The 19,843-nt window shown below is 40.1% G+C and overlaps 2 protein-coding genes across 3 annotated transcripts in view; both read left to right on the plus strand.

The window, feature by feature from the left end:
• LOC103109256 (gametocyte-specific factor 1-like) overlaps positions 1 to 4,443 on the plus strand; it is a 28,033-nt gene extending 23,590 nt beyond the window's left edge. The window contains exons 7-8 of the mRNA XM_007518300.2: positions 4,119 to 4,197; positions 4,299 to 4,443. Of these exons, the coding sequence (XP_007518362.1) occupies positions 4,119 to 4,197; positions 4,299 to 4,443 (224 nt within the window). The remainder of the gene's footprint in view (positions 1 to 4,118; positions 4,198 to 4,298) is intronic.
• Positions 3,276 to 18,174, plus strand: GTSF1 (gametocyte specific factor 1). 2 transcript variants are annotated; one of them, XM_007518140.2, is made up of 8 exons: positions 3,276 to 4,197; positions 5,575 to 5,620; positions 9,127 to 9,227; positions 11,968 to 12,094; positions 12,535 to 12,618; positions 13,081 to 13,144; positions 15,139 to 15,233; positions 16,830 to 18,174. In XM_007518140.2, the coding sequence occupies exons 2-8, from the start codon at positions 5,605 to 5,607 to the stop codon at positions 16,844 to 16,846; spliced, it is 504 nt and encodes a 167-aa protein (XP_007518202.1). In that variant the 5' UTR covers positions 3,276 to 4,197; positions 5,575 to 5,604; the 3' UTR covers positions 16,847 to 18,174. The 2 variants fall into 2 exon arrangements, with proteins under 2 accessions (XP_007518202.1, XP_060051184.1); XM_060195201.1 differs by having other exon boundaries at positions 3,277 to 5,216.
• Positions 18,175 to 19,843: the final 1,669 nt, after the last annotated feature.

A 19,843-nucleotide genomic window follows, 5' to 3' on the forward strand; every position in this document is an offset into this window, starting at 1 on the left:
GAAAACACAAGTCGAACCTGAAATGGAATTGGAGTATTACACCAAAGTAAAAGACTCTGGGGTGGGTGGGTGGGTGGGGAGAATACAGGTCCATGAAAAATGATGAATGAAATAGTGGGGTTGTATTGCTAAATGGGAATCTGGGGAATGTTATGCATGTAAAAAAAAAAAAAGAAGAAGTAGAAACGCAAAGCAGAAATTGACTGAGTTTGGAGTATGGCACCAAAGTAAGAAAGCAGAAGTATACTAGAGTTTGCAGTGAGTACCTCCCTAATACTTCCTCTCCACTTTTCCAAGCTTTGGGTCCATGATTGCTCAACAATTTGTTTGGCTTTGTATGTTAACTCTCTTTTCAGTCACCAGGTTCCAGGTGTCATCAGGATGCCGGCCAGACTTCCCTGGATTGAAGACACCACCAATGTGTCCTGGAGCTCAGCTTCCCCAGAGACCCATCCTACTAGGGAAAGAGAGAGGCAGACTGGGAGTATGGACCGAACAATCAACGCCCATGTTCAGCGAGGAAGCAATTACAGAAGCCAGACCTTCTACCTTCTGCAACCCTCAATGACCCTGGGTCCATGCTCCCAGAGGGATAGAGAATGGGAAAGCTATCGGGGGAGGGGGTGGGATATGGAGATTGGGCGGTGGGAATTGTGTGGAGTTGTACCCCTCCTACCCTATGGTTTTGTTAATTAATCCTTTCTTTAATAAAAAAAAAAATTTTTTTTTTAAAATGAAGAAATAAAAAAAAAAAAAAAAAAAGAACTGGTGTAAGGATCCCAGTTCGAGCCCTGGCTCCCCACCTGCAGGGGAGTCGCTTCACAGGCGGTGAAGCAGGTCTGTAGGTGTCTATCTTTCTCTCCCCCTCTGTCTTCCCCTCCTCTCTCCATTTCTCTCTGTCCTATCCAACAACAATGACAATAACATCAATAATAATAACCACAACAACGATAAAACAACAGGGGCAACGAAAGGGGAAAAAAATAGCCTTCAGGAGCAGTGGATTCACAGTGCAGACACCTAGCCCCAGCAATAACCCTGGAAGCAAAATAAATAAATAAAAGTTAAAAACAACAACAAAAAAAAACATTTGAGGGCGAGGGAGGCAGAGCATAATGATTATGCAAAAAGATGTTCATGTCTGAGGCTCCAAAGTCCCAAGTTCAATCCCCAGCACCACCATAAGTCAGAGCTAAGTAGTGTTCTGGTAAAGAAAATCAATAAATCACATTTGACTTCAAATCACACTAGATCCACCAATCTACATGAAAGATTTGATAAGCCAAGAAGTCTGGGATTTCAGACTCATAAAGATTACTTTTGATATTCTGAAACTGTCTTTTCAAAAAAAAGTCATTTCGGGGTCTGGGAGGTAGTGCAGTGGATAAAATGTTGGACTCTCAAGCACGAGGTCTTGAGTTTGATCCCTGGCAGCACATGTACCAGAGTGATGTCTGGTTCTTTCTCCTCTTTCTCTTTCAGAAACAAATAAAAAATTTTAAAGTGCTTTCTAGGGAGTCGGGCGGTAGCACAGCAGGTTAAGCACAGGTGGCACAAAGCGCAAGGACCAGCATAAGGATCCCGGTTGGAGCACCAGCTCCCCATCTGCAAGGGAGTCGCTTCACAAGTAGTGAAGCAGGTCTGCAGTTGTCTATCTTTCTCTCCCCCTCTCTCCATTTCTGTTTCCTATCCAACAACAACAGCATCAATAACAAGGGCAACAAAAGGCAATAAATAAATATATTTTTTTAAAGTACTTTCTAAAATGTCTTAAGCAATGAAGCTTCCATTCTTATCAGTTATCCTTCAAGAAGCACTTTAACAGGTTTCCTCCCACATAGGAAAGATCTAGGCCACCCAGGTTTATAGATTTTGTACATTCTAAACAGTGCCTAGGTCAATGAATCATAACCCAGACTGAATATTAGAATCATCTGGGTTGCTTTTTAAACAACTATGCTTTCTGACTAATTGGTCTGGGGTGGGGACTTGGCATAAAGGGTTTTAAACACTCCCCAGATGATTCTAATGTGCAGACAAGATTAAGTACTGAGAGTTGGGCAGTAGCACAGCGGGTTAAGCACACGTGGGGCGAAGCACAAGGACCAGTGTAAGGATCCTGGTTTGAGCCCTTGCCTCCCTATTTTCAGGGAAGTCACTTCAGAGGAAGTGAAGCAGGTTTGCAGGTGTCTTTCTCTCCCCTCTCTGTCCTCTCCTCCTCTCTCCAATTCTCTCTGTCCTATCTAACGACGATATCAATAACAACAACAAAACAACAAGGGCAACAAAAGGGAAAATAAATAAATATGAAAAAAATTTTTTTAAAGATTTAAGTACCACTAGCCTACAAGAATGACTTGGGCCAGTCTTCCATCAACACTTTTCTTTTTAGGGTCTTAATATGATCCAAAGGCTGTGAAGTACACACTCCTCAGTCCAAAAGCTAATTAAAATTTTTAATCAATTTTTAAAAACTGGGCTAAGGAAATAGCATAATGGTTATGCAAAAAGACTTCAATACCTGAGTCTTTGACTTCCCAGGTTGAATCCCTAGCACCATCGTAAACCAAAGCTGAATCATGTTCTAGTAAAATAAATAAATAGGGGACTGTGCAGTGACAAACCTGGTTGATTGCTCAAGTTACAAAGCACAAGGGCGTGGGATTCAGCCCCGAGCCCAACCTTCGGGGGTCAGCTTTTAGTGAAGCAGTGCTACAGGTGTCTTTCTCCCTATCTCCCCCTACACTCTCGACTTTGGGCTGTCTCTACCCAATAAATAATGTTTTTAATTTAAAATAAATAAAAATAAAATTGACATAGAAAAATAAATAAAATGAAAATTGCTAACAATTCATGTTCATAAATTATTAGTGTAGTGATCCAAAAGAAAACATTTAACTTTGGGGCATGAGGTCTGGGCAGCTTACATACACGAGTGATACTCTGGTCATCTTGCCCTCCCCTCCTCTCTCTCATAAGTTAATTAAATCTAAAACTATAAATGAATCTTTAAATATATCATTCAGGTAAAAAACGGCATCCACCCCATGATTCTTTTCACAGACTTCAGTTCCTGCTGTTTCCGCAAGCCACCTTTACGCTGTATAAACCAGTGAACTGTCTCCAGAGCCTACAACAGCACTCAGACTGGTGCCTCAAGCCTCCTACATCTTAAGAACAAAAAAATTCATTTTTTTTGATTTAGGGGGGAAAAAATTAAATTATGATCAGATCTACCAGTAGCATCAATATCTTTTATTTGTTTTAGTCCACGTTTCAAAGGCCAGTCTCTTTTCTCCACAGTCTTCTCAGCTCAGTTTGGGTCCCGCTGAGTTCTTTGTAATACGAATTTACAACCTTGACCACTTCCATGGCATTATACTGAGATTTGATTTTTTTTTTTTTTAACACTTTGGGGCCTGTTTCTCTAAGCACCTTGGTGACGGAAACTGTTATTGCTTTTACTTCCCGCTGCCCTTGGGTTTTTGCTTTAATCAGTGTGTGGAAGCAAAAGCTCACAACAAATGCCCGGCTTTCCGTGTGGAGCTTTCCCAGCCCTGAAACTCCCTCGCCGCCGTCCAGGGCGCCCCTCCCGCCACGCACGCTCAGATGCGCTTCACTTCTGAATCTGAGTCTGGAACGTGCACTTAACAAGTGCTACAGGCCTATCCTTGCTGAGAGTTGCTTTTTGTTTTTTTTTAACTGCTCTCCCTGCTTTTCTCCTTTACCCTTCCCCTCTTCCCTGCCCTCAAAGCCTACATCGCCCTTCTAGCTAGATAAAAAAAAGTCCCTAAACACATCTTTCTAAGGCGTGTCCTACCTCCAGCCCTATTCCCTCCTGGAGCGCCCACTTCTAAACACGTGCTTCTCGTTACTAAAATGGCCGCGGCAACGCCAAGAGGAGGCGGTGAGCGGCCCACCCACTCAGTACCCCCAAGCTCCCTCCCATTGGAGGCCACTTTATTCTGGGGTCTGGATGGGGGCGGGAGGGGGTGAGCGGTGGGAGGGGCCAAAGAGAAGGGGCCCCCGGAAGGAGGGCAGGGAAGGCCCAGGGCGCGTGCGCAAATCCCCAGCCCCTCAGAAGCCTCCATCACCGGAAGTTGGAGCCTCCCCCTAAGCTCAGGGGCCGGAAGTGAGCGTTGCCGGGACGCAGGCGCGGGTTGAAGGCGACTGTGAGGAGAGCGTGTCTCTACCGAGGTAGGCAAGGCCTCGGCGCTGTGGCCTAGGGCCCCCCAAAACAACTCCCCTCTAACGTGATGGGGTATGTCTCCCTCACAACGTTTCCCTTTTCCGTCCAGAGCCTTTAGCCCACCCCCACCCCCGTTCTTGGCGCGGTTGTTGGGGCTCCCGCTGACTCAGGGCTGCTTCGTCCCTTCGACGCCCTGCCGGCCCCAGCTTCCTTCAGAGTTAACCCCCTCCCCGCCTCCTGCGCCCTCGCCCTGATTTTTGTTGTTGTTGAGAAGGGAGAAAACGAGCATTTTCCTGGGGCCCCAGATCTTTTTAAGAGTGTACGCAGGGACGTAACTGTGTGGCGTCGTCGTTTTTCATCCTTCGCGGTGAGGTGAGGCCGCGGTAACGGTCGGAAGATGCTTAAAAGGCCCAGTGGGGCGGCGACGCCCTGGGACACAGCCTGCAGCTACCACCACCAGCTCCCCTCACCCCCCAAAAAATCAGATTCTAAAGTACTGTCTTTGGAGCCGATTCTTCCCTGAAAGGATCTGGGCGGGGGGGGGGGGCGAGAATCAAAGAACATAAGATGATTCTTCTAATCCCCTTTTGTTTTATGAGATTTTTCTTAAGGTTTCAAAAGGTCGGAGTTTTCTTAAGCAGAACATTGGATTTTTTTTTTTTATTTTTAAGATGGTTTCCCTAACGATTGTGGCCAACCAATGGGCTGTGCAGCAAATCTCCAAACTAGAGTTCCAGCTGGGCGTCGCGGCGGAGGTTCCAAGGCCGCTTATGTCATAGAATGGGGGGAGGGAGGTGGAATTGTGAGAGGGGCCGGGGCGAGCTTGCTCGGGGAGCCGGCTCTGGAAATCTAGCCAGTTGTCTGAGGTTTCCTGTGGGGGGTGGTCGTATACAATTTTAACTTTTTCCCTGGAGTCAGGTTTTTTGATCATTGCTGCGTAGGTGGGGAAGCGGGGAGAAGGGTCTCTGGAAGAAGCGGATTCCATCCACAAAGCCATTTCTTGCCTTTTTGATCTTTCACGTTTCAGGTACTGACCTGTTTCTTGAATGTCAGCCATAAAATGGGCGCGGCTTGCTTGCTAGCATGCGAGGAGTTTTCTGTTAATGCAGAGAAGGGAGTTGTGTTAAACTGGAGGGATTTCCGTAAGCGGGTGTACATTTTACTGCAGAGAAAGGGGCGGTGGGTGTTAGTGGGGAAAGTGTGGCACTCCTAGAACAACCATAGAAAAAGTAAACTAGAATGGCTCGAGGCACATCAGGTTAAGTGTTTACTGACTCCCAGCATTTCCGGACTGTGTTTCCTTCCATTTGACTCCACTTTTTAAGGCTACCTTTTGGCACATTCGTTCAAATTTCTAAAAATCTCTTTTTCTTTTCCCTGCTCAGCACTTGGATTCAGCTCCCTTCTTTTCCAACATGGAAGAAACTTACAGTATGTACTTTTTGTTGCTTTTAGAAAATAAGTTCAATTACGTATGTAGTTTTATGTGTAAGAAGACTTTAGTGTGTTGGGGAAGACTGACTTTACTCCGTAACTAATGAAGAAGAAAAGTGGCAGAGGAGCAGATAAATACCATATTTGTAATAAGACACAAGAAATTTTAATAGTTGGAAAAGGTATGAGAGTGGCCCAGGAAGTGGGGCAGTGGTAGAATTCTGGACTGGTAAGCATGAAGTCCCAAGTTCAGTCCCCAGCATATCTGTCCTAGTGATACTCTGGATCTCTCCCCGCCCCCTCCTGTGAAATAATTTTTTAAATTTAAAAGCTACTCGATTTCATTTAAAAACAGGAAAATGGCATGAGAAGAACCAGCAAGACAGCTCACCTGCTTTGCCATGTGTGCTACCCAAATGTGAGACCAGCCCCCTCAACAGTGGGGAAGCTTCTGGTGCTGTCATGTCATTCATTATCTCCCTCTATACCTGAAAAAATCAGCCTGAAGTAGCATGAAACCTTGGAGACCCCCCCTTAAAAAAAAAGTTTGGAATTCTGTATTTAAAAAAAAAAAAAGATTTTATTTATTCATGAGAAATGATAGAGAACCAGACATGACTCTGGTTGAACTGCTGGGGATTGAACTCAGGACCTCATGCTTGAGAGTCCAAAGTCTTATCCACTGTGCTACCTTCCAGACCACAGAATTCTGTATTCTTGAGCTTTGAAAAGGCTGCAGTTGGGAATACCTATGCTAAATGATGTTTTTTATTAAATGAAATATTTAATTCCTTGGAGATTAGTTTTTTCCTGTTAATGATATGACAATAACATCTGTTATCTGTTTTAGGGGCTAATAAGGTATACATAATTTTGTTTACATACATTGAGCTTTTAGCACTAGAGAAATCCTAGGAAAGATCCTTCTCAAGTGATCTGGGAACCTTAAATGGCCCAAGAAATGAAAGGGAAAACAGCACATAGATAGCACAAGTGTTGAGCCAAAAAAGACCTGGCAAGTCATTTCACTTAATGTTCACATTTTTCAACAGAGAAAATAGAACCTAGATTAATTGCTGCCCAAGGTTATATAGTTAGGAACAGTCAGAACCAGAGCCTTGCATATTGTTTATAGAGTATGCCCTACTTGATAGCACAGAATACTATGGTTTCAAGGTCCTGACCGAGTTGGGGAACATCTGAGTTGATCGTTGTGGATTAAAACTTGTCAACAGGTTGGCTTTGTTTCATTTTGTTGACACATTCAGAATCTTTACAGTTAATAATGATTTGTATGTCATAAAATGAATAAACAATATTAAACTGTAAGATAATTGGTAGATTTAATAGTTTCTTCACCAAAAGGTAGGAACTACATGAAAATAGTCTTAAATACCTGTCAATACAGCAGAGGGTCTCTAATTTGATTCTACTCAAACGTGAGCAGAATTACCTGTGAAATTCATTAAAACACAGGTTGCTTGACTCCACCCCCAACAGCATCACCTGAAACATGTTGGAAATGCAAAAATTCTTGACTTGCATTCCTTCTGAATCAGTTGTTCTGGGGGCAAACGCTAGAAGAAGAAGTTGTTCTGTGTATGAATCATAAGGCACATCTAGTCTGTCAGCTGCTGACATAGCCTAACATTTGCTAGTGATGGAATGGACTAAATGAAGGGAAACTAATAAGAATTTCAACTATAAACACTGCCTGGGTTTCTAATAAGAATTGCATCTGTAAACTCTCCCTGGGTGTCCTGAAGTTTCAGAAATGTGAAGAGACTGCAGGTTAGGAGGATGAGCCTGGCTGGCATAATAATCTGCCCCTGTCCTTTAAGACTTTTCTTTCCTATTCATCTGTCCTTCAAGTCACCTTTCTGGCTCATTTGCATTACGATCATGGTTAGCAATTCCATGTTTACCACTCTCCCAGTGAAGCTGTCTGCTTCAATTCCCTACTGGCTTTTGATTTCGTATCAGTCTCCTGGTTTATAAGCTTCTTATCAAATGTGAATTGTTTTATCTTATTTCACTTTTATCATTGCCTTCAGTGGTGGCAGCAGGATTCTATTAGGCTGCTTCTTGTTTAAACTCAGAATGTGCTTAACTGTTTAATTTACCTTCCTTAACCAAGCTCATTAACATTTTGGGCTCAACCTGGACAGTCTGCATAGCCTGAAGGTAGGTTTATGCTTTGAGATGAGCTTCTCAAGTAACAGGCTCTAGAAATGAGCTCTGAAGAAGATAGTCTTCTAAGGGTAGGTAGCATGATGTAAGTCAGTGTCTCTCATTCACACAGCAGCTCTAAATGTCTACAGTTGTCTTAACATAAGGAGATGCTGGTTTTACAGGTCATTCTACATTTTTAGCTGAAGAAGAGCATAGGATTTGCATGCATGGAGCCCCAGGCTCAATCCCCAGCCCTACATAAGCCTGAGCAGAGTGATGCTCTGGTCTTTCTCATAAAAACAAGGGCCAGTGAAATACCTCACTTGCATAGTCTGCTGCTTTGCCTTGTGCACTGTTAAGGTTTGAACCTGACCCACACTAAAAGAAGCTTAGTGTTAATGGTGTGTGGGTGTGGGTGTGGGTGTGTGGGTGTGTGTGTGTGTGTGTGTGTGCATGCGTGTGTGCGTGCGTGCGTGCGCGCGCCTTTCTGGAGAAAGTCAGCCCAGAATGGTGGAGCTCTGAATACAACTAGAAATAACCAGAATAAATAAATTATACTAAAATATTTTTTAACTTGGGGTTATTTTATCTCTTCTAAAATAAGAAAAACAAAACTACACTCTGATAAAAAGGTGCTCATTTTTTGGAAAGACAAATAGAACCAGGAGCTACTTATAGTAGAAATACATTTGGTAGCAAGTTAAAGCAGACAGACAAAAAATAAATCTATTATATATTTCTCAAGCTTCCAATGACCATGTAAATGATACAGAGCAATGCTTGCCAGCTTTTTTCTTGTCATGGCATGCTAGTAAATAAGAATGCTGGTGATGGGGACTGACTAACCTTAATTTGCTCTACGGCTGATGGAAAGGAAGAAATAGACCTACTGAATCAATGTATTGGCACACTACCTGCTCCAGACTTCAGCATTCTGCTGGGCAACTGGTTGATTAGAGATGGGAATTACCCTAAATTAACACTTTGTGACAAAAAGAAAAGTATGTCCTTTCATTTAACTTTTGTAGGAAGGGTAGCAAAACAGTAGTATCTGTGTACAACAAATATAAACTTAGATCTCATCTCAGTATTACTGGTTTTGCTGGACTATAAGAATTGATAGCAGTTAAAAATAAAAATGGAAAAAAGATTTGATAAGTTTTATTTTCTCAGAATTAACATTTTCATTTTCAGATAGTCAACCTTGAAAATTTCCAAGTTATCTTTAAACTCTTGTTCTCTACTTACAGGTTATGCTGGAAAATCTGTGTCTAGAACACAGTAGTTAAGGACTGGTCGGCTTTCTATTTAACCTTTTTTCTCTCTTTCAGTCGATTCCCTGGACCCTGAAAAGCTGTTACAATGCCCCTATGATAAAAATCACCAGATCAGGGCCTGCAGGTTTCCTTATCATCTTATCAAGTGCAGAAAGGTATTGTTTTCATAGTTTGTCCTGTAGTACCCTCCTGGGCTCTTTTAAAAGGGCATATTTTTACCACCAACCTTTTAAAAAAAGCCAGATTTTATAAATGTAACTTTAATATAAATGTTTTAGCTGAATTCCAGGGTTGTTTTTTACCTTTGTTGAGTTTAATTCTTGGGTACTTTAATTTATTCCTGTTTTTTGGAGGTTTTTTTCCCTCTCCTAGCTAGTGATAAAGTACCCTTTACAAACTGCTTCTGTGTAATCTTCTTATTCTCTGTAAGATAAAGGAAACAGTTTTTTCTGTCAATGGGAAGTCTCTGTTTCTTCGTGATTTTGATGTATTCATTGTACTGATATGGGTTGAATGATGTAACATACTTGTTTAATATTAAGCATCTTTGAGAAAGGAAAAAAAACTCAACCAGAGTTGTTTCTCTGATCACTCTTTTGTACATTTAACTGATAAAAGGTACTTTAATACTGATACATTAATTAAGACACATTGGAACAGATTGTTAAAGTGCAGATAGTGTGGTCCAGGAGGTCGCACAGTGACATTAGACTCTCAAGCAAGAGGTCCTGAGATCAGTCCCTGGCAGCACATGTACCAGAGTTATGTCTGTTTTTTTTCTCTCCTATCTTTTTCATAAATAAATAAAGTCTAAAAAAGAATGCAGATGTCAGATACAGAACTCAAAGTTGTGCCAGCATTTATACTTACAAAACAATTTTGATAATTCAAGCATATCCATGCTTACAATTTATTAAGTATTAACATAATTTTTAATGTAGTGCTGAAAATGGAATTTGAGGTTTTAAGCATGTGCTCTAATGCTAAGCCACCTCACTGGCACAATTTTTTTTTTTTTACGACAAAAAAGTCCTTCCTCTATCATTTTTAGTGGCATATGATACCAGAGGGATAGAATCCAGAACTTCATACATGGAAGGCGCATGCTCTACCACTGAATCACCTATCCCACCCTAACCCTACCCCAGTATTAATATTAAAGACCACCCACTTGAAATTCTGAAGACATAATACCATTTTTTTATCCCACCACTCTTTAAAAATCCCTAGAATGAGGATTCCTTGATATTATACACATTGATAGTGAATTTAAACAATGTGAAATCCTCAGATATGACCACAGCTTCCTCCCCTAGGCTGTCAGACACCTAAGGATAAAGACTGGGAAAAGGAGCCAAACATCATAACTCCCTGTTTCTAATACTTTTAACCTTTGGCCACAAAAGCTTAGCTTTAGAATGCCTGATATCCCCCATGAAAATTATGGAAATAAGTGCCCTCACCATTTTCTCCATCTCCTGCTTTTCCCCAGATTTCTTCCCACTTAACATTTTTTTTTCAGTATTTTACTTACTGAATAGAGATAGAAATTGAGAGGGGAAGGGGAGACAGGACAAGAGACAGACCTGCAGCACTAATTCACTACTTGTGAAGCTTCCCCCTGCAGGTGGGCACCAGGGACTTGAACCCAGGTCCTTCTGCACTGTAATATGTATGCTCTACCAGGTGCACCAACAGCCTGGCCCCTATAAAATTTTTTATTGCTGGTGTATTTGTCATAGGGTGTGGATGATACTGAAGACTTTGTTTTGCTTTCCTGTTGTAAAATAAAGAAATTGATCAGAGCGGAATAGACTATCAATTGGGACTTTCTAGAATGAAATAGCTGAATAAAGGCCAAATTGTTTGGAGCCTCATTTCAGGCATCATTACTTTAAATAAGCATTCCTGTGTTAATCTGAAAAAAAATCATTGGTTTGGCATCTTCTCTAGCTCCTTTCTAACAGTTATTTGCCAGCAAATTGTATTATGGTAGCAGGGACTTTGCTGCAATGCAGATGAAGAGTGTTAGTTTCAGTGTTGCTTTTCATCCTAAGTATCAGCCTTCAAAGACATCCAGAGAGGTCTATCATTATAGGTGCCACCTGAATCTTGTGACTCTATGAAATAAACATGGAGAGAAAATACGCTTCAGATCCTCAATTCATTGTTTAACTACACATAAGCTTATTGTCTTCTGTTTCTCAGTAATCATAAGAAATTTACATGTTGATAATTTTGAAGGAAGATTGGTGATCTGTATGAGTGGTAAATAATTACTTCTTGGGCTAGGCTGTGGCCCACCCAATAGCAAGCACATGTTACACAGTGTGCAAGGACCCAAGTTGAAGGCCCCAGTCCCCACCTACATGGGCAAAGCTTCATGAGCAGTGAAGTAGTGTTGCAGGTGTCTGCTTTTCTTTCTTCTCAGTCTCCCCTTCCCTCTCAGTTTCTCTCTATATATCCAAAAATAAAATGTTTTAAAATAATAATTCCAGGGCTGGGTGGTGGCACACCTGGTTGAGCACACATGTTACAATGTGTAAGGACCCAGGTTTGAGTCCCCCGACCCCACCTGCAGGGGGAAACTTTGAAGCAGTGCTGCAGGTGTTTCTCTGTCTCTCTCCCTCTCTATCCCCCTTCCCTCTCAATTTCTGGCTGTCTCTATCCAATAAATAAATAAAGATTAAAAAATTTTTAAGTTGAGCTTTTATTTAAACAAGTTTAAAAAATAATAATTCCTTCTTAATTTTCTACTATGGATTTGCATACTATAGTTAAGCCATACGTTTATTGAGAGATATTAGGGGCACCATTTATAGAATAAAGATAAGCTAGTCTCCCTCAACTATAATAAATACTAACAGCTGACACTTTTTTACCTTTGTTTCACAGAATCATCCTGATGTCGCAAACAAATTGGCTACTTGTCCCTTCAATGCTCGCCACCAGGTTCCTCGGGCTGAAATCAGTCATCATATCTCCAGCTGTGATGACAAAAGCTGTATTGAGCAGGATGTTGGTAAGTCATGAGCTAAAATATTCATGAGGTTAACCCCCTCAGATTTTTTGACATACTGCATCTTCACTTTGTCAGTTTTCATCATTTCAGAAGAACTGTATTCTGTTGCCTTTGAGAATTTTATCTTAGCAGCATAATATTATCAGGTTGTGTCTTAGATTGCTTTCTCTTATTGAACATCCTGATTTATTTTACTAGTAACTCATCTAAAAATCCACTTATTGCCATAAATATTAAGAACATCTTTGTGTTCTTCCTTGAGCACAGTGGTAAGACTTCTCTTTAGCTCTGATACTATGAATTCTTTTACTTTTTGATACTTTGAATATGTCATAAACAAAGCCCTTTTGGGCTGTCCTACAATCTTAGAAATCACTAACTCCTTTACATGTAACTTGACAATGCCCCCTTCTGATGTTAGACTCTGTATTGTCTTGTAGTCAACCAAACGAGGAACCTGGGACAAGAGACTCTGACTGAGAGCACATGGCAGTGCCCTCCTTGTGATGAAGACTGGGATAAAGGTAAAGTGCCTCTACATATTTTCTTCAGTGGCTAAATTTGAAGTAATTTGCTTTAGACTGAAGGAAGATGTTCCTTTTTTCTGAATACACCATGTTGTTTAGAACGCCTTATTATTTTTATTGGGCCCCAAAATGAGCTCATTTGTATCACGATGCAGACACATAGAATAGCCTATCCGTCTTGATTGGAAAAAGCACTTCTTTACATCTGTGTTTTTCCATAAATTGTTTTGTACCATCTGTGTTTGATTGTTACTAGGCACATTTATTATTATTTATGTCACTTGTGTTTATATTCTTCAATTAAGTCCCTGCTACTGTGTCACTTAGACAGGGTAATTGATCAATTTTTATTTGCATCTCTAAACTTAGGTTTATTTTTTCCCATATTACATATTCAGCAAATTTAAACTGGTTTCTTAACCTAGTGTTACCACAAACTATTTTGCTTCTTTTTTGCAGATTTGTGGGAACAGACCAGCACCCCATTTGTCTGGGGCACAGCCAACTACTGTGGCAACAACAGGTAAATGGAATTACCTCCTTTCTAGTGCTTACTATCTCCCAACATCACAATGGCCTGTTTACAGAAGAATCCATGAGAGAGAGCGTGAGTTGACTTCTTGATGATGATATATGTTTTTTAATATAACTGAGTCTAGATGTTTCAGTATAGGATTTTTTTCATTTACCCCTTCATCCATGGATAATGATCACCTATTCTACACTGAGATCAAAAAAATAATTAGCTTATTAAAGCCTAACAAGACAGTGACATCAGACATTCTCATGTCATGTCTTATTTTTGTTTTTATTTTGTTTGGTTCACATCCTTTTAATGCATTGAAAAAAAATTCTCCACATGGGTCATTTTTATTCTGGGTAATCAGTATCTGAAGAAAACTTTTTTTTTTTTTTTGCCTCCAGGATTTATCGCTGGGGCTCAATACCTGCACTGAAGCCACTGGTCCTGGCAGCCATTTTTTCCTTTTTATTGTTGAATAGGAGAGAGAGAGAGAAATTGAAAGAGGAGGGGGAGATATAAAGAAAGACACCTGCAGACCTGCTTACCCACTTGTGAAGTAATCCTCCTATAGGTGGGGAGACGGGGGTTCGAACAGGGATCTTTGTGCTTTGTACTATGTGCGCTTAACCTGGTACACCATCGCCCAGCTCCCTAAAAAAATTATTTTACCTTAGCACTGCTCAGCTCTGGTTGATGGTGTTAGCAGTTGAACTTGGGTCCTTTATTGCCTCAGGCATAAATTTGCATAACCATTATGATATCTCCCCAGCCTGAAATAATTGATCTGAAAAGTTGATTTAAGGGCTGGGGTGACAGCGTAATGGTTGTACAAAAAGATTTTCATGCCTGAGGCACCAAAAATCCCAAGTTTAGTACCCAGCACCACAATAAAGGCTTAAAATAAAAAAGAAAAAGAAAAAAAAGGAGAAAAATCAACATTCAAATCCAGGTGAAAATATTTCTGGAATCAAAATTGAAGGAATCTGGTTAAAACAGTTCACCTGGATAGTGTGCCTGTTTTGTTATGTACATAACTCGGGTTCAAGTATAGCCCCTCACTGTCCTGAAGGACACTTCATTACTATGGTACATTTCCCTCTGTTTCTTGTCTTTTTCTGTCTTTAAAAAAAAAAAAATGAAAAAAAAAAAAAAAACTAGTGAAGCACCAGTAGCAACATAAAGGAAAGAAAATGAAGGAATCAGAATCAAATATACTTTATATTTTCCCCAGATAGAATGATTAACAGTTTTTATTCATAGCTTCAAAAGTCAGTAATTTTAAGTTTAACTTATTTTGGGTGTACAAAAATAAAGAAAATGTAAATGTGATGGGTTTGGGGAGTTGGTTTAAGTAGATCCTGTCTTGGATCCATCAGATCCTAAATCCAGCCCCTAGCACCACATTATAGCAAGAAAGACAAAAATAGAATAAACAGCAGAGCAGTGCTTCTATCTGTCTCTCACACTAGCATTTTTTTTTTTAAAGAATCAGTACACTTTTTAAAAAATTTGTTTTGTTTTACAAGAGCAGTGCTCTGGCATGTACCATTCTAGGGATCAAAATCAAGGGTCACATATACCTGTCATGCAGTCTACCTCTTTCCAATGATACATTTAAATTTTACCTCCACTGATTTTAAGAATTTATGCCATTAGTTTTGTTGTCTTGCCATTTTATCTCGTGTGTTGAGTGAGTTGATAAGCCTGTCATCCAACTGAACTGTAGATGGCATTGTTCTTTATATGAATTTCTAGGAAATAAAAGTGATTATGTCCATCTAAATGCCTTAATATAAGAGTAGGCTTTCCAGAAAAATGATAATCATTTTAATTGCAAGAATGTCTTGATGAAAATGTGCATACATTTCAGAATGTAGGTGGTTGTTTTCCTCCAAATTACAAAAAAATAAAAAACATAGTTTGATTGTTATGTAAGTGCCTGCCTGAAAAATACAGATATGCCTGCGTTATAAAATGTACCTTTGTTTTTGCAGCCCTGCAAGCAACATAGTTATGGAACATAAGAGTAACCTGGCTTCAGGCATGCGAGTTCCCAAATCTCTGCCATATGTTCTGCCATGGAAAAACAGTAAGTGGAGTGGGACTAAATGCTTTTATTCTTCTCATTGTGCTAAATACAGTTGGTCTTGATTATTCAAAGACATGTTCAATCTGAACACTTTTCATTCACATAACTTGTAGTTAGTACCTCCTTAAGTGCTGCTCCCTAAGCATCTCACTGGCTTTACTGTAGACCTATTAATAACAGGAAAATACAAGATTATAAAAGCCAGAAAAGGAGTCCAGGTGGTGGTGTACTTTGTATAGCACACACATGACAGTGCACAAAGACCTGGGTTCAACCCCCTGGTCCCCCCCCCCCACAAAAGGGTAGCTTTATGATCCATAAAACAGTGCTACAGATCTCTCTCTCCCTCCCTCTTCTTCTTTCCTCCTCTCTCCTTCCCTCACTCCCTCTCTCTGTCTTCTTGTCCTCAATTCCTCTCTGTTTCTATGCAGAAGAAATAGAAACCAAAAGAATACTTTCAAAATAGGATGACTACTGACAGTGAGTAAATCTGAGGACCGGGTATTGATTCTGACTAGGAGAAAGTCATCCCTGAATTTCAAGGCATACTATCAGTAAAGTATTGGTATTAACAGTTGGATTGCAGGGGCCAGAAAGGAAATGAGTAGAGAAAATGAAAGTAGTAAGTCATGTACTTAGGAGGTAGCTCAGCAGTCAAGCAGAGGACTCACAAGCATAGAGCCCCAGACCCAATCCCTAACACAACATATGCTAAAACAGTGTTCTCGTGTGATCATGGTGCACTCTCGTGCTCTCTTGCCATATATATAGTTCTCTGAAAATTATATATGCAGCTATGGATCATCAGGTAGAGTACAGGATTGGAGGTGCTGGGTTCAATCCTTAGCACCACATCTACTGGAGAAAAGTATTGGTCTGGTGTCTCTGTAATAGAATTAATATTTTAAATAAAAATAGACATCTACATATGAGACAGATTTCCTTGAATGTAGTCTTTGTTATTGTTTGAGCTGATTTTTAGGTGGATAGAGGATTCCCTTTAAAAAGTGTCCCTCTGTGGTCTGGGAGGTGGCGCAGTGGATAAAGCACTGGATTCTCAACCATGAAGTCCCAAATTCAATCCCCAGCAGCACATGTACCAGAGTGATGTCTAGCTCTTTCTCTCTCTGCCTATCTTACTCATGAGTAAATAAATAAATTCTTTAAAAAATAAAAAGTGCCCCTCCATTTGGGCCATTGAAATAGTGTGCTTGGATTATGTGCTGCTTTGCCATATGTGCCAGGTTCAAGCCTGACCTCCACCTCATCGAAGGAGGCTTCAGTGTTGTAGTCTTTCACTTTCTCTGCTTCTCTGTCTAAAAAAAAAATCCTTTGTCTTCTTGCACACAACCCCCCCCCAAGAAAAAAAGACCACCAAATGGCATGATAAAAAACTGATTTTATTTCCCTTGCTTTTGAGTGGAATCCACTTTATTTTTCCTTCTCCCCTCCCCCCAAAACACTAATTTTAAATTCTACTTTTATATTGTTATGCATTATAGCTCAGGATAAGTCATTTGTGTTTAGTAAAAATAGGGTACGGAGTGAATTTCAATTGACATGGTGTATTCATTTTGAAATATCTCTACTCCATAGATGGAAATGCACAGTAACTGAATATCTCATCAAGTAAGTGTTTGTTTTATTTCATTCTGTCTTCAGATGGTTGCAAGATTTAACTGGACATTAAGCAGTTTGGGTCCAATTTTCTTTAAGATTATGGTACCAAATTAAAGCTTTGTATGTGCATGTGCTTTTTAAGTTTATAGCCTCTCTCTTATAGCTGTACATACTAATGAATAGGCATTTGCTGGTTAAATTAGAATTCTGTTAACATGCCAAGTTGCTCAGTGCACAGTGCCTTTTCCTTTCTTCTTCTTTTTTTTTTTTATCAGAGTTGCATTCTGGATCTATCACAACTCTTTAATGGGCTGAGATTAATCAGACAGCTGTGCTTCACTGCTCTGCAATTCTTTCTCTGTACAGTACAGTTTTAACACTCATCAGAAAATTCATACTATTTAATGAGCACTTAAAAGTTTTGGGTCTTTTAACAGTCTTGCACTGTTGACCTTATCTGAATATTTGATTTTGCAAAACCTCACAATATCTCCTATGAAAAGACCAAAATGTTTTATTTTTCATAGATGAATCCTTTCCTTGAGGTTACCCTCTGTTCCCACAGCAGAGCCAAGTTTAGTGCTTCAGATTCTGTCTTGGCAAATGTTACCCAACCACATTGCTCCTGGCAGAGAGGGGATATTATAAATGGTTGGGATGGAATTATTTCCCCACTGTCTTACAGATAGTAGGCCATCAGTGAGTATTTATTGAATGAATGAATGATTGGCCTGTTGCCTTCCAGCTCATTCACTCTCTTTGGACAATGAAGCAGATGGATCTTGAGTTTGGGTTTATTTTTTACCAAAACAAATGTTTCTTCTAGTGAAAAGCAGAAAAAAGATTCAAGAAGCAAACACTCCTTAGCTTATGAACAATATGTCAGATTTTTTTGTTTGTTATTGTTGGATAGGACAGAAAAATCAAGAGAGGAGGGGAGAAAGAAAGACACCTGCAGACCAGACCTGCTTCACCACTTGCAAATCAACACCCCTGCCCGTGGGAAGTCGAGGGGTGGGGGTCTCACTCAAACTGGGATCCTCGAATGGGTCCTTGTACTTCACACTCTGTGTGCTTAACCTAGTGTACTACCTCCCAGCCCCCAGTCAGTTGTTTTTTGGTTCTAACATCAAATTGGTATGTATATGTAGAAGAGAAAGGACACATCACCTGGATATGTCAGAAAGCTTACACAGACCTGGATAAAGTGTCAGCTCCAACTCCTCTGATGTACTGCACAATTGGTGCTCATACAGTTTACATTGCTACCTCATAAAAATAGTGAAAGTCTAAAAGAAACTCTAAACACTTCTCATTTGGAATCTCTGCTATTAAACTCCTTACATGTTGTTTTCAATGGGTTATGTTGTTTTCGCCGGGCTGGCTTCACGGGCGGGTAACAGACAACCAGGGACTTATGGTTGAGCTGTAGGCAGTATCTCTTTATTCATGCAGGACGCAGCACAATCTAAGACAAGCTAAGTTAAACTCAAAGTAAAGTAAAACTCACAATGCTGTCTTTATATATACTTGCCAAGTAGGGTGGAAACAGGATGTGACATAGAGAGGGTGGAGAGAAAAGTGACTGGTAAAAATCAGAGTGTGACAAGGAGAGGGCAGATTAGGCGAGAATCCTATCACTGAACTACAAATGCCCTGGAGGGAGGGTGGAACTTGTTAACAGTAAATAGAATGAAGTGATTATGTAAATATAATAGTGTTAAGCAGGGGGGATTTAAACCAAATGAAACAGAAAGGGTCTCATGTATACCAACACTTACATGCTGAAATTTTATTTTTCTGTGTATCACCCCCCCGCAAAGAGTCAAGGGAGAAAATTATCTTAAGTTACATAAACAGCCACAGATCTTGTTAATAAATGCATTATTTAAGGGACCGGCTGGTGGTGTACCTGGTTGAATGCACATGTTACAATGTGCAAGCACCAGGGTTCAAGCCCCCAGTCTCCACCTACTGGGGGAAAGCTTCACAAGTGGTGAAGCAGTGCTGCAGGTGTCTCTCTGTCTCTCACCCTCTCTGACTCTCCCTCTCGATTTCTGACTGCCTCTATCCAATCAATAAATAAAGATAATAACATTTTTTAAGTGCATTATTTAGTGAATACCTGCTGTTGCAGAAATCTCTAGGCTTCTTCAGAGGATACAAAAGAAATGGAAGACATGATTTATTCTGTTAAGGAACTTGCATGAAGGTGGAAATTTATTTGAATGTACATATGTGAAAGGGGCTTGTTCACTTAACACATAATATGCTTTATCCCATTTGTCTGTTTTTTTTATTTAAGTACCCAAAAGTGTAGATTATGTCATATTAATATTTGATCATTTAATGTACATTATAAAAACTCAGAACCATCATTGAAGTGATTTGTAAAATAGACCATATAGGAAGAACCAAACCATATAGGTTAGCCAGAATTAATCCAGAATTGTCTGGAGAAATCAATTTCCTGAATAGACAATTCAATTCTCTCCTCACTTGTGAAAATGTTGACTCAAGGAGTGTACATTGGTCTCTGTAAGAATGCTTTTAATTCACTTAAGAAGTTTCTGTGTGTGCTTAGTAGTATTAAAGAACTAAGGGTCAGAAGGTACTTCATGCTCTATCATTAATAAAAGCAGACTCCTTCAGCAGAACAAGAGATTTTAGTTGGAACACTATTGTGTGATCAGTTGCAATTTGTTTTTCTCATTTAAAGGAATTAATAACTTTTCCTTTTCCTTGCAGATGCCAGGCCCTAGAAGAGTCTTTCTTCTTCCTGCTAGCAGTGGGTTCTCCATTTTTCTCCTAATCCAATTATAGATAAACTGTGGCTTTCAAACTGATAAATGTGTTTCTTTTTCTTTTCTACCCCATTTGAGTTCTCACCCATTTGGTTCAAGAAAGAGCCTTCAAACTGGGGATGTGGTTCAGTGAGACAGTAGAAGATTGAGATATGAGAGCCTTCATTTGATGCCTGATATCACCTC

Source organism: Erinaceus europaeus, chromosome 7 (assembly GCF_950295315.1).
Source record: "Erinaceus europaeus chromosome 7, mEriEur2.1, whole genome shotgun sequence".
NCBI lineage: Eukaryota > Metazoa > Chordata > Mammalia > Eulipotyphla > Erinaceidae > Erinaceus > Erinaceus europaeus.

What these genes read in the sequence shown, in the direction of transcription:
- GTSF1 (XM_007518140.2), top strand. An exon ending in CTGTATTGAGCAGGATGTTG is followed by an intron (nt 12,095 to 12,534) that starts GTAAGTCATGAG and finishes ATTGTCTTGTAG; the next exon opens with TCAACCAAACGAGGAACCTG. An exon ending in TGATGAAGACTGGGATAAAG is followed by an intron (nt 12,619 to 13,080) that starts GTAAAGTGCCTC and finishes TCTTTTTTGCAG; the next exon opens with ATTTGTGGGAACAGACCAGC.